The sequence below is a fragment of the Natrix helvetica genome (assembly GCF_964273705.1).
Source record: "Natrix helvetica genome assembly, chromosome: 3".
In the NCBI taxonomy this organism is placed as follows: Eukaryota; Metazoa; Chordata; class Lepidosauria; order Squamata; family Natricidae; genus Natrix; species Natrix helvetica.
This window is the reverse complement of record NC_138549.1, coordinates 136,656,601-136,673,315: the sequence shown is the minus strand read 5'-3', so window position 1 is coordinate 136,673,315 and position 16,715 is coordinate 136,656,601. Positions and strand designations below refer to the sequence as shown.

At 39.3% G+C, this 16,715-nt stretch overlaps 1 protein-coding gene across 3 annotated transcripts in view; it reads left to right on the top strand.

The window, feature by feature from the left end:
• Window positions 1–433: 433 nt before the first annotated feature.
• Window positions 434–16,715, top strand: part of PHTF1 (putative homeodomain transcription factor 1) — a 28,494-nt gene continuing 12,212 nt past the window's right edge. The window contains exons 1-9 of one of the 3 annotated variants that reach the window (XM_081946518.1): window positions 434–762; window positions 2,244–2,307; window positions 2,710–2,766; window positions 8,765–8,834; window positions 10,036–10,194; window positions 10,878–11,043; window positions 14,583–14,717; window positions 14,972–15,113; window positions 16,251–16,436. In XM_081946518.1, coding sequence (XP_081802644.1) covers window positions 737–762; window positions 2,244–2,307; window positions 2,710–2,766; window positions 8,765–8,834; window positions 10,036–10,194; window positions 10,878–11,043; window positions 14,583–14,717; window positions 14,972–15,113; window positions 16,251–16,436 — 1,005 coding nt within the window. In that variant the 5' untranslated portion in view covers window positions 434–736. Of the gene's footprint in view, window positions 763–2,238; window positions 2,308–2,709; window positions 2,767–8,764; window positions 8,835–10,035; window positions 10,195–10,877; window positions 11,044–14,582; window positions 14,718–14,971; window positions 15,114–16,250; window positions 16,437–16,715 lie in introns of all 3 variants that reach the window. The other 2 variants (XM_081946517.1, XM_081946516.1) reach the window with 2 other exon arrangements.

The following is a 16,715-nucleotide window of genomic DNA, read 5'->3' as shown; positions in this document are numbered from 1 at the left end:
ATTTGTTTCCAAACTTTATAGTTGTATCATAGTTGGTCCAAGGAAAAGGGTTTTCTGCTTGAGCAGGGGGTTGGACTAGAAGACCTCGAGGGTCCCTTCTAACTCTGTTATTCTATTCAAATATTGAAACAGTTAATTTTTTTGAGACGGGAATCTATTTCCCAGCGTTTGTAAAATACCATTCTTCTGCATAGGCAAACAAACTTCACTTGCTTTCTTGACCCCCACAATTTGCAAGTGTGTGTGTGCTTGAATTTCTTGATGTTTCAGTAACATGCACGTGATTTGTGGAAAAATGTATAGGAATGTTGCATTAGAATTGTGTCTCATTTAAGTTCTTTCTAAACACTTTTTTTAGGTTTGGTGATCAGGCAACGTTGGACTCCCAGGCTAATTTTAATTTTCCCTTCTCTTTGTCAATTGCCACTTGCCATTGATGCCACTTGTTCCTTTTTTCCAGTACCATGAATGACTGTTGCCCTTTGAATTCATAATAATGGGACTCAACAAGTTATTAATTCCCAGGACATGCATCACTGAAGCCTACAGTTTGGACCTCCTTTGTACAGTTGCCTGTATCTTAGTTTGCTGACCGGTTGCGGTATTTGCCACATTCCTTCAGAACTGCACTAAAGGATCCGTGGATGCAGCACTTGGCTAATGCTGTCTGCCACAACATGATGATCCAGGAAAAAGCAGTTGAGAGCCTTTTCTTCTGCTGCATCCTTCGGTTTCCATGGTAACAGGAAGAGGCTGTGAAAGGTAGAGTCCTGGAGCTGCACTTTTAGGTATTGTGGAGAAGTGAAGATTGATCACTTAAAGGTCTGCGGGCTAAGGCCAGAACCAACAAGGGAAGTGGTGTAGGAAAAGTTGAGACTTTGGTGGGGAATTAGACCCAGATGAAATGAGTGAGAGAAAAGATGAAGCTGAGAAGGCCCTGGGTCTAAAATGGCAGTGTTTAAAAGAACTTGAATCACTGGTCAAAGCTAGTTGGTAAGAAGGAGTGCTAAGGATTGAGGATAACTGAAGGAGTGGCTTAACAGATAACTAGGCTCTCCTCTCCAGCCAGTGAGGGAATTCTGTGGTTAGTGGTTCGATCCTGACCGACTCAAGGTTGACTCAGCCTTTCATCCTTCTGAGGTTGGTAAAATGAGAACCCAGATTGTTGGGGGCAATATGATGACTCTGTAAACCACTTAGAGATGGCTATGAAGAACTATGAAGTGGTATATAAGTCTAAGTGCTATTGCTGTTACTGGGGGTGGAGGAGGGATGATTACTTCCTAAAACATGTCTGTTTCAATCAGGGTGAATAATGTCCATCAGCCACATGGAGACCCCTAGTTATATTTTGACAATTCCCAGAGCATCTTTCTCATTTGGGACTATAGAAAAGATGAAATGATTTGTGAACATAGGCCCTCATTTTGCTCTTTAATCATTCCAAGTCCACAATAAAAAGACTGAAAATTTAGTTATGTCCACTCTGGTGATAACATTATGATACTAGCCATATTCACTCAGCAGGGATTCGTAAACTTTTTGCCATCCTCCTCCTTACCACCTTTAGTGTAATCTTAATATATACACCTCTCCTACAAATCCAAAGGCCAAATGAACACAATGGGAAAGGTGGATTTATTGTAACAATGTAAAAGGTTCCTCATACCACCCCTGGACTTACTCCACATCTCTCCAAAGGAAGGGTACTTTACGATTTGGGAAACCTTGTTCTATAGGCTTTAGCAATAGTAATAGCAGTAGCACTTATATACCACTTCATAGTGCTTTGATAGCCCTTTCTAAGCAGTTTACAAAGTCAGTATATTGCCCCCAACAATCTGGGTCCTCATTTTATCCACCTTGGAAGGATGGAAGGCGGAGTCAACCTTGAGCTGGTGAGATTTGAACTGCCGAACTGTAGCTAGTAGTCAGCTGAAGTAGCCTGCAGTATTGCACTCTAACCACTGCGCCACCTTGGCACCTTTAGTGGCAAGAAAGAAAGAAATGAACGTGTGGGTCTTGCTTATAAAGATATTTTGTATCCCTTTCCATATTTTAACTAAAAATACACAGAATTATTTGTGTAACATATTTTAAAAAGTCTAAGCTATGCACTTCTTACCTAACAGAAGAGGTAAGAAATGAATTTGGGAATGTTGTAACTTGGTTTTGAATACTTATTATTGATATCCCTAGTTTATGTTTCTATAATAAACTCTCTTTATGTTTATACAGTTGAGTTGGCAGTTGAGAAACCAAATGGCTTCCAATGATGAAGACGCCATCGCTTGGTACCAAAAGAAGGTCAGGTTTAGGCTTATTTTTTGAGATTAATATTTGTTCTGTCATTAAGATTACATCATAGCTTTAAACTTGGGATATTTTTTTTTAGAATTTGCACATTGTTTAAACCATTGTTAAAAACTGCCAACTAGGGTACTTTCAAATGTTTGGGCTTCAGTTCTTTAACAAAGGATTATTGGAGCTATTGTCAAAATATTTGGAGTGATTCTTTTGGTTTGGTTTGGTTTCAGACATAGTTTAGGATTTTTTATTTTAGCTGCACCTACTATCAGATTTGTATGTGTATTTTCTGTGTTTCATTTTTACATTCAGTTAAATATAAATATTTAAATGTTATTATTTTAGTAACACATTGGTGTTGAAGGTAAAAGTAATATATGAGAAATAGCTGCTTTTTTTCAGATTGGAGCTTATGATCAACAAATTTGGGAAAAGTCCATAGAACAGACTGAGATGAAGGTAAAAAAAATGCTAATAATTTTGTTGAATTTCTTAATTCTTTATTTTATGGCCCTATGGAATGACATGGATGAAATATGTTATATGTAACAAACAGAATGGCATGTGAAATATAAGGGACTCAGTGAATATAGTGTTTGGTATGTGGAAAGTTGTAAAGTATTCATTGACTTTCTACCATGTAATTGTTGAAGACGGTCCCACCAGTGGTGGGTTGCAGGCAGTGCGCCCTGGTACGGGCATACCGGAGCCTGCCCAGAACACTGGATACCATTCTGTTACAGTGCCCCGGAGCGCCCACCCGCTGGTCTGAGCTCCTTACCGGTCTTTTAAGTCTTCAGTGCTTCCGCGCACGCGCACAGCGTGTACAGCGCCTGTGCGATGCTCTGCTGAGGAGCTGGAGTGTTGCGGAGGCTCGTGGAGGTGCTAAGATGCATATGCGCACTGCACATGTTCATGTGGATGCCGCCAGGCCTGTTCCAACCGTATCGGTTGGAACGGGATCTGGAACCCACCACTGAGTCTCATAGTACTTCCTCATCATCATAAGTGGGAGTACTGTGCTTGATGGGTATTTGGATGCATGTGAATTAAGGTTTGAGCTGAAAGATAAGCATTATGAGAAATCAGAAAGACATTGTATAGTACTGCAGAGTTGATAGTGTAGATGTACCGTATTTTTCAAAGTATAAGATGCACCAGAGTATAAGACGCACCAAGGTTTTGAAGAGGCAAATTTTAAAAAGTAGGTAGTAGATAGAGGGATAGAGAGGGAGAGAGAGAAATATGGTAGGTAGGTAGGGAGAGAGAGGGAGAGAGAGAGCGAGAGAGAGAAATGTAGGTAGGTAGGTAGAGGGATAGAGAGAGAAATAGAAAGAGAGAGAGAAATACAGTAGGTAGGTAGAGAGAAAGAGAGTGTGTGTAGGTAGGTAGGTAGGATAGAGAAAGAGAAATAGAGAAATATAGAGAGAAATACAATAGATAGGTAGGGAGAGAGAGAGTAGGTAGGTTTGTAGGTAGAGGGATAGAGAGAGAAGTAGAGAGAGGGAGAGAAATACAGTAGATAGGTAGGGAGAGAGAGAGAGAGAGAGAGAAAGTAGGTAGGTTGGTAGGTAGAAGGATAGAGAGAAATAGAGAGATAGAGAAATACAGTAGGTAGCGAGGGATAGATAGTGTAGGTAGATAGGTAGGGAGAGGGATATATAGAGAGAAATATATATATAGAGAGAAATACAGTAGGTAGGTAGGGAGAGAGTGTGTGTGTAGGTAGATAAGTAGAGGGGTAGAGAGAAATAGAAAGAGGGAGATACAGTAGATAGGTAGAGAGCGAGAGAGAGAGTAGGTAGGTTGGTAGGTAGAGGGATAGAGAGATAAATAGAGAGATAAATACAGTAGGTAGGTAGAGAGAGAGTGTGTAGGTAGATAGGTAGAAGGATAGAGAGAGAAATAGAGAGAAAGAAATACAGTAGGTAGGGAGCAGTGGTGGATTTCAAATTTTTTTAGAACCTCTTCTGTAGGTGTGGCCTGCTTTGTGGGAGTGGCTTGCTGGCCATGTGACTGGGTGGGCGTGGCCAACTTGTAAAATGTAGTGAAACTCACTTAACAACGCTCTTGCTTAGCAACCAAAATGTTGGCTCAGAAACTCTGGCATTTGAAGCATGCAAGTCTTAAAGTTGTCAAGTTACAAGACCCTTGCACCCCTAACCCTTTAGAAAAAAAAACCACAGGGGTGTTCAAACTTGACAGCTTTAAGACTTATGGACTTCAACTCCCGGAATTCCTCCTCCAGTCATGTTGGCTCAGGAACTCTGACATTGAAGTGTGCAAGTCTTAAAGCTGTCAAATCACAAGACCCTTGCACCCCTAACCCTTTAGAAAAAAACCTCAGGGGTGTTCAAACTTGACAACTTTAAGACTTGTGGATTTCAACTCCCAGAATTCCTCCTCCAGTCGTGTTGGCTCAGGAACTCTGGCATTGAAGTATGCAAGTCTTAAAGCTGTCAAGTTACAAGACCCTTGCACCCCTAACCCTTTAGAACCCCCCCCCCCCCCCGGGTGTTCAAGCCTGACAGCTTTAAGGCTTGTGGACTTCAACTCCCAGAATTCCTCCTCTCGCTCTTCATCTTGATGATGTGCGGACGGGCGGGGGGAGGTAGCTGGAACCGTTTCTAAACGGCACTGTAGATTTGTGGAACCTCTTCTATAGAAGAAGTTAGAACTGGCAGGAACTCACCCCTGGTAGGGAGAGAGAGAGAGAGATTGTGTGTAGGTAGGTAGAGGGATAGAGAGAGAGAAATAGAAAGAGATAGAGAGAGAGAAAAATAGTAGATAGGTAGGGAGAGAGAGAGTAGATAGGTTGGTAGGTAGAGGAAGAGAGAGGAAGAGAGAGAGAGAGAGAGAAATACAGTAGATAGGTAGGAATAGAGAGAGAGAGAGTAGTTAGGTACATAGGTAGATAGAGGGGGGGGAGAGAGAGAAATACAGTAGGTAGGTAGGGAGAGAGAGAGAGTAGGTAGGTAGTTAGGTAGATGTTTCCAGGTGTATTTATCCATGTACTGGAGAATGAAATTGCTGACAATCTGTAGCACCTAAGACAGCGATGGCGAACCTTTTTTGGCTCGCGTGCCACAAATGGGGGGAGCGCAGGGGGGTCGTGTGCAGGCGTGCTGCACCCATAACGCAATGCGCGACCCCCCAGTGCACATGCGCGCACAACAGGTGCGACCCCCCCATTTTTACATGCTTTTTTCACCCTCCCCAGGCTCCAAGGCTTTATAGGAGCCTGGGGAGGGCGAAAAGAGCCTCCCCCCCCGGAGGCCCTCCAGAGCCTTCAGGGACCGTCCGAAGGCTTTCCTGAAGCCTTTGGAATGCTTAAAAGGACCCTCCGAGCAAACCGGAAGTCTCTAGAGCCTGGGGAGGGCGAAAAAATGCCTTTTAAAACGGTGAACTCAGGTGCGCGCGCTGGCCAACTGACAGGGCAGCGCCTCACATGCCCTGACAAATGGCTCCGCTTGCCACCTGTGGCACATGTGCCATAGGTTCGCCATCACTGACCTAAGACTTTGTTTCTGCTGGCACAGCACTTGATCAATGTAATTCTCATCAATCAGTTAAAGAGCTTTCCAAAAGGAAAAAAAAAGTTTTTGCACTCTGTAAACTTCCCTTTTTCAAAAAAAGAGGCATGAATAGCCTTGGGGGGGGGGAGGCTTGCAGAGTGCTCCTGACGGGTTGGGGGCCAAAAACGAGCAAAAAACAGCCTGTTTTATGTCAAACAAAATTGCTTGCATAGCCTTATGCAGGCTTGTAGAGTGCTGCTGGGTGCTGGGGGGGGGGACAGTTTTTTGCCCATTTATGCCCCCCCCAGCCCCCAGGAGCTCTCTGAAAGTCTCCATAAGGGTATGTATGGCCATTTTGGTGAAGGGGGCAGGGCTTCAGGAAGCAAAAAATGCTGTATTCGATGTATAAGACGCACCCAGATTTTCAGCCTCTTTTTTGAGGAAAACAGGTGCGTCATATACTCCGAAAAATACGGTAACTGACTGGGAACAAGGTGGAACCCAATAGAAAACCAAGTGTGATTAAAAAAAAATTGGCTATGATTCGAAACAGCAGGTAGGGAGAGAGAGAGAGAGTGTGTGTAGGTAGGTAGAGGGATAGAGAGAGAGAAATAGAAAGAGATAGAGAGAGAGAACATGAAAATCCTAACTTTTATTAATATTTAAGTTTATATGAAAGATACAAATTAAAACTTGTTTTACTTTCTTCCATGCAATATTTATGGATGGTCAAATGTCATGAGAAACTGGCAATTAGAGATTGTCAGTGTCAGAGACTGTATCTGATGTTTATAATTCTGCTGATGGAAAGTATCCACCTGTGGAATAAGATATATCCATCTTTAATTTTTCAAAATTCTGAAAACAATTGCATTTCAAACTACAGTACTCTCTGATGAAGTAATAGTTAAGTTTATATTTGGCTGGAGCTACATAGGAGAGAAAATATTATGAAATCTTGCTGCTCTCTGAGCCATCAATGGACACATAGAGATAAACCACAACAATAAAAAGGAAACAAAAAGATCAGAACATATGCTTTCCAGCAATCAGATAAACGGGGATCAACACAAGACAAACAGGTGGAAAAGTGTACACTATAGTATATCAAGGAACTTCCAGGGAGAAAACCCTACCCCCGTCAACACTGGCAGAGCAAGCTATGGTGTATAAGCAAGGAAGAAACCCCATACTCACTAGACTGATGTTGTTACCTAATTGGGTAATGAAACATCTGCAAGCAAACAAGTTCAGAGAGCACCAAGACTCCATTGTTCAACCTGCGCTACATATATTCTCTTCTACTAAAGAAGTATTATTATTTTCCTGATTATGATAGATATCTTCTCGGAGAAATGTCAAGCACTTTATTTATACAGTGTACTGTTTTTTTCCAGATAGATTCTGAATAGCAAAGGCATGTACATGGAGTACATTTATAAAATAAAATGCAGTGGCAGTATTGTAGCCAGTGAGCTTTATCTGATGTGCAATGATTACTTTGCTTATATGTCTTTATATGAAAAGAAATCTTTATATGAGATATTCTGTGATAGAACATTGCCCTGTGTGATGAATCTTTATGTGGTATTGGAGGACAATTTCTAGAATTCTCAAGCCAAGTACCCTAAGACCGTGATGGCAAACCTATGGCACATGTGCCACAAGTGGCACGCGGAGCCATTTGTCAGGGCACACGAGGCGCTGCCCTGTCAGCTGGCCAGCGCGCATGTGCGTGCTGGCCAGCTGAGTTCACCTTTTTAAAAGCTATTTTTCACCTTCCCCAGGCTCCAAAGGCTTTATAGGAGCCTGGGGAGGGCGAAAAGAGCCTCCCCCCCCCGGAGGCTTCAGGGACCGTCCCTGAAGCCTTCGGAACGCTTAAAACCACCCTCCAAGCAAACCGGAAGTGACTTCCGGGTTGCTCGGAGGGTCGTTTTAAGCGTTCCAAAGGCTTCAGGGACCGTCCAAGGCTTCCCTTGATGCCTTCGGAGCGCTTAAAACGACCCTCCGAGCAACCCGGAAGTCACTTCCGGTTTGCTCGGAGGGTGGTTTTAAGCGCTCCGAAGGCTTCAGGGACCGTCCGAGGCTTCCCTGATGCCTTCGGAGCGCTTAAAACGACCCTCCGAGCAACCCGGAAGTCACTTCCGGTTTGCTCGGAGGGTGCTCCGAAGCGCTCCGAAGGCTTCAGGGAAGCCTCCGGACAGTCCCTGGAGCCTCCGGAGGGCCTCTGGGAGGTCGTGGGAGGCTCTTTTCGCCCTCCCCAGGCTCCTATAAAAGCCCCTGGAGCCTGGGGAGGGCAAAAAAACCATGTAAAAGTGGGGGGGTCGCGCATTGTGTGCGCATGCGCACTGGGGGGGTCACGCATTGCATTATGGGTGCGGCACGCCCGCACTCGACCCCCCTGCGCTCCCCCCACTTGTGGCCCACGAGCCAAAAAAGGTTCGCCATCACTGCCCTAAGAGCTCAATGGCTCAGTGGTTAAAATGCAGAGCTGGAAAGTCAGCAGTCCAGGTTCAATACCTGAGCTCCACATGATGGGGTGAGCTCCTGTCCTCATCCCAGCTCCTGCCAACCTAGCAGTTTGAAAGCATACAAATGCAAGTAGATAAATAGGTGCCACTTTGGTGGGAAGGTAACCATACTCTGTGATGTTATGTTGGCCACATGACTAGAAATGTCTTTGGACAACACTGGCTCAATGGCCTTCAAATAGAGATTAGCACCCCCCCCCCCCCCTGAGTTAGCAATGACTAGTGGAATAAAATCCATAGGGACGCCTTACCTTTTTACCCTAAGAGCTGGGAATTGGAGAAGGTTATTCTGTGCTTCCCATATGAACATGACTATGAATGAATAATTGTAATAAAAGATGTATTCTGCAAGATCAGGGAAACAATCTATTAATTATAAAATATTCTAATTGTTTATTACTAAATGTGCAGGGCTTCAAAAGCAAACCCAGAAAGAAAGGCCACATACAGCCTGACTTGATAGATGTTGATTTAATAAGAGGTATGAATCATTTGAAAATTTAATCACTTGTTTTACATTTGCAAAACATTTATACTCTGTGCAGTTAGTGATGAAAAGTAATACTTATTATACATATATAGTATTTAGTACTTGTCTTCTTTTATTTATAATTTCATTATAAAAAAAAGGTGTGTTGTGTTTTTAGACTTTCATGGCAGCTTAGAATAATTAAAAGCCAATTAAACCAGAAGATATTTTAAAAGGTAGCAGAGATTTATTTTTAAGCAAAACTAAATATTTCAAAATCCTATGGAAAATTAGTAAAGTCAGACTTCTTGGCGATCCCCAATATTTCAAATTCCATTCTCCAAAGATAATGTTCTGGTGGCTGTGTTTTGTACCTAGCTGAAATGTTGAAATATTCTGTGCCCTTATGTACAGCATATTATAAAAATGGCCTTTGTTAATAAAATATTTGTAACTCATACATTCCTACAAAAAATAGGAGAGATAGTGCATCTGCCAAAACTTTTTAGAAGTACTTCTACATTGACTGTCAATGCAAGATCACAAGGAATCCTAGATACACTGGAAAATATTCTCCTTCAAAAACAGTGTATCCCCATCCAGAACTGCATACAATTCTTAATCAGTGGAACAGCTTGCCTCCAGAAGTTGTGAATGCCCCAACACTGGAAGTCTTTAAGAAGATGTTGGATAGCCATCTGTCTGAAACAGTATAGGGTTTCCTGCCTAGGCAGGGGGTTGGAGTGGAAGACCTCCAAGGTCCCTTCCAACTCTGTTATTCTATTCTATTCTATATTGGTGAAAGATCTGATACTATTTTTCTTAGCACTGTGTAAAATGTTTTCAGAATTACAATGTTTGGATCACTCTTAGATGATCCTCCACCTGTTACTTCTTGCCCTGCCCTCTGTTGCTTGTTGCAATTGAAAAGTTGAACAGAGAAAAAACTGTACTTGTATGGATTAAATTTCAACTTTGTGCTGGAATCAAAGTTCGGTTCAGAGCTTCCACTGTTGCCCCAAATATCACCCCAAAACTGAAAGCAGAATATTGAATGTCCAACCAAAGTTTTGGATAATTGTTTCACTGTTCTCTTGTCTCATAGTTCTCATTTTCTAAGAGAATCTTGGTTTGAGTAAGAAAAGAATAACAGCTAATGCACTTTTCTTGATTATCTTCTGAAGTACTTGTTTTCATTACACAAAATTTTCAGGTTCCACATTTGCCAAAGCTAAACCTGAAATTCCTTGGACGTCACTTACAAGGAAGGGAATTGTGCGGGTTATATTATTCCCATTTTTTAGTCAGTGGTGGATACAAGTCACTTCTTGGCGTATATTTATGTGGCTGTTAGTATTGTACCTTCTACAAGGTAAGTAGGAGTAGTAGAAATTATGCGAAGAAGGGAATGCAGATAGGTAATTTGGCAGGGTGGAAATGGTAATAATCATGCTGGTAATGGTTGCAAAGAAAATTGAATTGTCTTCGTAGTTTTTTTTTCTTTTTTCTTGTCTATTTCTCAGTTTTTTCTTTCATTTTCATTCACATTATGTCTTTTTCCTTCTTTTTTTTCCCTAAGTTTTTATACTTTTTAAACTCTGTGTAAATTTTCATATATGTGCATTTACAACCATTCATGTGTATAAAACACCTGTTTTGAAGGCTTTGGATAGCCCCAATATCTAATTCCATTTAAAATAGCTGTAATTTGTATCATGCCAAGTTTTGAGGAAGGGAACTCAGCAAATGCAGATTAAGGTGCTATCTAATATTGGATCTCAGAAAGACTCATGGGAGAAAGGAGTAACAGATGTTAAATATCTGTCCAAGATAAATCAATCCTAAATCCATTTTTTTTACTACACGGTTAGCAAAGGAGAAACTCAGTGCTAAAGTTACATATACAGTACTTTCTGGAGGCTATTATATTAAATTTATTCTATTTTTAGAAGTATCGCAGCATTTTAATCAGTGCAGTTCATTGTATGCATTATATATAAATGTAGTACAAATTCTATTTTTACTTGTTAGATAATTCATGTACATTTTTTTCAGTTGTAGCAATTACATTATATTCCATAATGCCAATAGTGAGTGCAAGTGAAATCATTGGACCATTGTGCCTTATGCTACTCATGGGAACTGTGCACTGCCAGATAGTATCTACTCAGTTATCTAAAACTTCAGGAAGTGATGGGAGTGGTGTTGGTCGAAGAAGGAGGTGAGCGATGAATGTCTGTAGCTTGGGTGGAAAGTTCCTCTTCAAATCAGAATATTTCTTTGCATCCTGCTTAAAGGCCATTTTTCTTTTTTCTTTTTTTTTTAAAGTGTTTTTTTTTCAAGACAAACACAACATATCCTCCTTTACATACTGTAGAAAGTGTATCAGTTGGTTACAAAAAAGCTTGCTTGCATCTCTTCCACAGTCAACAAACATACTTCATATTAACTCAAGTATTTTAACTCAGATATTTATACATGTTACCATCATCATAGCTCCATTTTCATTTGAGTATAATTGAGTATATCATTATCAACCTGTATCTTTCCAGTAGCAAAACAGTCTCATATCTTCTGCTATTTGTGGTATCAGTCCTCTAATCATCTCTTTAATCAACTTTGTATGGAGTCCTCTTAGAAACTCTTTGCTTATAAAATCTCTCATGTAATTTCGATGCCCTTCTTCTGTTTTCTTAATCAGCTTATCTTTGATTGTTGGTGGTGTTATCATTTCTCTCTTTAAATTCATAAGTTCTTTTATTTTTTTCTTCTTCTGTAACTTGCCATCTTGGTAGGTTTCCCCTCCATTTAATTCCTCTTTCAGTATTCCACTCTTTCCATTTTCAAAGACAAACCAATCACCATAAATATCAGCAATTTTAATTTCTTTATATTCATTTTCTTCTTTGATTTTTTTGGATTTTAACCACCACTTTATCCATTTGATGAACATCTTCAACTTCTCCGTCATATTTTGCTGTTAAATGCACTCAGTCATCCAACTTCTTCTCTATCCTCTCACGTGCATTTGATAATTTCTGTATTTCTGAGAATATCTTTTGCAGACTTAAAACTTCTTTCTCCTGTTGAAATTGCGCCATTATCTCCAGCTAATAAACACTGCTATTCTAGCTTAGAAGGTTTTAACAAAGATTAAGCATCGATTCACAATAATCATTTCATTTTCACCTTTCTCTGGTTAGAAATACTTCAAAGGAACATCTATGTGCTTTTCTTCTTATCACTCTCTATAAACAAGTAGTATGACCTTGAAGTGCCAAGCCAAGATAATCAGTGAAGGAAAATAAAGTGTTTCGTTTCCAATACACAAAACTCTAGCCTCCGAAGTAGCAGTGTTATTGTTACAATGTTGCAATTTTTTTTAAAAATATATTTTTTGTATTTCAAGTTGAAAAGAAAGTCCAATTCTTAAATGAGTTAGAAAAACACCTACAGTAGTGAAAGAGGAAAATTTTAGACCATAGGTTACAAAGAGTAATGAAAAAAAAGAAAAATAGAAGAAGGCTTAATCCATTCGTTTTAAAAGTCTTATATCTGTTAAGAAAAAGATAACCCACTGTCAAAAACCATTCCAAATTTAATTCCGCCGCTTATTTCTTCTGTTCTCTAATTTGAATTTATTTTAAGTTTTTTTATAGGCAGTCACTTTTAAAACGGTAAAAATTCCTCACCAGCTGGAAATATTTTCTCTTTCCATATCCTTCCGTTTTGGAGCCGCCCCGACTTCATCAGCCAAATGGCTGAATTTTTTGTCACCGGTTTGAAGATCTTCTCTTGGATCGATCGGGGACTTTGAGATGTCCCTGAGATCAGCAAGACGTATTCTTCCTGTTCATCATCTCTGCGGGACGGTTTAGGTCCATTTGGACCACCCAGTGGCAAAAGTGTCAACTGCGATCTCACAGCATTGAGATCGCACGTCGTGTCGTCACGACTTCGGCTCCTCCCCAAAGGCCATTTTTCTTATAATATGCATGGTATGAATTGTACCTTTGCTTGGACTTCTATTGCTAATACACTTGTTTTACCTACATTCTAATAAGATACAGCTTTCATATTTAACTTTAATAATATATACTAATTCGCACTATTTGATACACTTTGATACGCTTGAGTATAAATATATCAAAGTAGATTCCATAAAATGATAATATGCATGAGCATGAAATATAAAAGCATGAAATAATAAAAACAGTCAACGTATTGCTTGAGCATTTTAAAAAAACTAGTAAAAAATCAATGGGATGCTAGGTTAATTTTCTGCAGAAATAATTCATGAAGGATCTTGTTTAATCTAGAATATTTTTTTAATCAGGACCTGCTATAGATTCTGCCTATCTCTGTTTCACAGATTGATTAATATGAGTAGGTTAGGCACAGTTAGCAAGCTATGCTCAACAAAGATTAAGTAGATGTATTTGATATGGCCTATGGCAGTGATGGCTAACCTTTTTGCCATCGGGTGCCAAAAATGGGGGGAGCACATGGGGGTTATGCACGAATGTGCCCACACCCATAATTTTATGTGCACGATCCCCCTCCGGAGGCCTCTGGATGCTTCCCTGAAGCCTCCAGAGGGCAAAGAACTTCCGAAAATGAAGACCAAAGTCAGCTGGCCAGGGCACGCATGTGCGCTGGAGCTGACAGGACAACGCCTTGTGTGCCCTAACAAATGGCTCCGCGTGCCACCTGTGGCACATGTGCCATAGGTTCGCCATCACGGGCCTATGGGCTAATCAATAAACTATGTATGTATGTAAGTAGATGTATAGAGGAAGAAGCAGTTCCTTTGATAACTGAGTTCTGAGATGTTTAGAGTGTTATATCAACAACAAACTGATGAAAATAATTTATATTTAATTTTTCCAGAACAGTAACTAACAGTAACTAACATGAGCTCTATGTGGGATATAATCAGGTATTTTATCAGTGAAGCAACAAATATATCATTATTATCATTAGAGGCATTGTTAGAGATCTGGATTTCTCCCTCATAATACTTCATCAGTTGTTAATTTCATGGCTAGTATTTTTAGACAGAAAATTAAATGTGATATTAGCCACAGTTAACTATATATAGTTTAAACTCTCCTCATTTCATGCATGGAGTAATTTTTAACATAGTTTGTTGCAAACGTTTTTCAAAAAATGTAGAAATGGGGTAGTGAAAGTGAAATCTAATATAAAATACTAGAAAATGCCAGAATCATCAATTCAGTCTAGAATCAAGTGAAAAGAAACTGTTTGGAATAAGTCTCATTTTCATTAGTACATGCATAGATATGTATTTATTTACCAGTATTTCTTATTTTAGAAACTATTTCCCTGATACAGCAATTCTGGGCTTATAGATTCTTTCCTTGTATTTGTGTTAATGGGCATATGCACATATTTATTTATTTAATTTATTCATTAAATTTCTATGCCACCTATCTCCCCTACAAGGTTCTTCGGGTGTCATAAACACTTAATTTATTTACATGGTATTTTTAGCATCCTAAATCCTATGGCCGAGTCCCTTTCGGGAGAGGGGGCGGTCTATAAATATGAATAATAAATAAAATAAATAAATAAATATGGCAATTTTAAAAGGCATATATTTATGAATATATAGTTTATTTACAATTGGCATATGATAATATTTATATTCCCTGGTACAGATATATTAAAAATTCTGTGGCTTTGAAGAGGAGGACATTTATTATCAGAGTCAAATTTATGCAATTTTTTTAAATCTAGAAAAACACGCAAATTTGCAGGAGGTGATAGCTATACTTCCTCTGACAAAATCAGCAGAAGCGAGGAGCCCATGGAGTCCTCATCCAGGATCAGCGGCTTGTTTGATTCAGTATTGCGCCGAAGGAGCAGGGAAGGGTACGGTTGGTAATATTAGTTTATTTAGAAGATACGACTGAAATTGTAACTGGATTTTAACTTTAATTTCAATCTTGCTCCAAGATTGCATCATGTAATTTATTTTAGCCAGTTATGTGCATTTCTGGAAATGGCCTGCCAAATTGTCTTTCTAGAACTGCTGGATTGAAGAAATCATGGAAAATTCTGTGTCTTCTCAATTATGTCTTGATTTTTAAAGTGTGAATAAAGAAGACATGCATTTCCCTCCATAGGATGAAAAGGGGAAAACGGGTAGCCGATAAAGGGACTGAAACAGAGCATAGCAGTAGTTTAAAACGCAGGATTTCCAGATCTGAACACAGTTTTCAGCGATTGAAAGATTCTGAAATGCCGTTAAATGTAGATAGAAAACAGGTAAAGTTTGAACTTGATGTGTTTGCTTGATGCAAATGTCAAATTTTCTCAATATGAACAATAGTGCATAGATTAAATCTTACCCACTCATCTAAATTTTGAAAAATATTGAAAACCTCTCCAAAACAATTTTATAATTATACTGTAGATACAGATATTACTATCATTTAATTATAGAAAATAAAATATAATACAATTATGTGCTATAATTTCTGTATGCTATAAGTTATATTATTGCCTGATAAAGTAAACAGTATTTTTTCTGTACTAAACTTAAAATTAACTTCCTTCAACAATGCATCTTGGATTAAAATTATTGTTATAAGTATAAGAACTTAGTTGGGACCCAGGAAAAAGGAACAAAAAATTATAATTTTTGTTTCAACTTTCCTTCAAGGAAATAAGCTTGGCATACTGCACTTAGATCTGCTTCCTCATTTTAGCAGTTATATGAGTTAAACTAGGTTGAGAGGAATGCTATGTGTTTCAGAGAGAAAGATTCAAAACTCAATGTACTAGATCAGTTTAAAATTACTTCTCAGTCATAATAGTGAAAGTACCGTGTTTCCCTGAAAATAAGACAGGGTCTTATTTTCTTTTGACACCCCCCCCCCCAAATAAGCGCTTGGCCTTATTTTCGGGGAGGTCTTATTATTTTTGAGGTGTAGGAGGTGGTGATGGTCACCTCATAGCTGCTGTGGTATTACAATATTTTTGGAGAGGGCTTATTTTGGGGGGAGGGCTTATTATAATATTTTGGGGGCGGACATGCGCTCAAAGGCCCGGTTAAGCTTATTATGCAGGGAGGTCTTATTTTCAGGGAAACGGTATATATGGAATTGCCTGCAAGAAAACTGATAGATGGGTCCAGAGCCATACAGTTGTCCTACATCATGTAGACAGGAGTGTTTGTGGAGAAGTTTTTCAATAATGTCATTAGATTAATCATTTCTAAATTGGGTAGCCATGTAGCGTGTAACATTGTATTACAGTATAGATTTGTCTGTGTTGATATATATTTTGCTTGTACTGCTATAGAATCAATTGTTACTGGTTAGTTATTATGGTCCAAATAGATTGCATAGATGTGAAACTGTCTCATCCACTTTATGTTAATCCTGATTAATGTTCTTTTAGACTATTTCTAGACATTCAGGCATTTCTGATGAGTTGTCAAGTGAGGAAGAACCCGATAATGTGGGTCAGGTAGTTTTGCTGCGCAGAAGCGTAGAAGGTGGCCCTGGTATAAATCTAAATGAAGATCAGGGCAAAAGGTCTTCTCTTATTTCTCCATCTGCTTCAACAAATCAGTCAGTGTCACAGGTAAGTGTTATCAAAAACTGTTATCCCACTTGCTCAGGCAACAAATGCATTTCACTTTAATCAAATTAAGAGAGTAGGTCAGCCTTCAATTGTTGTGTGATCCACTTGGGTTGGGACAGCAACTTCTGGAATTGCTAATTAATACACCCATATCTGCAGGACACCAGAAAAGAAGTATAATAATTATTAACCCTAACCCTGAATTTGTAGATTATATTCTGTCATGTTTATAATTCATACTCCTTGGTGTTTATTTTGGGATCTCTGGAAGCAAACTGA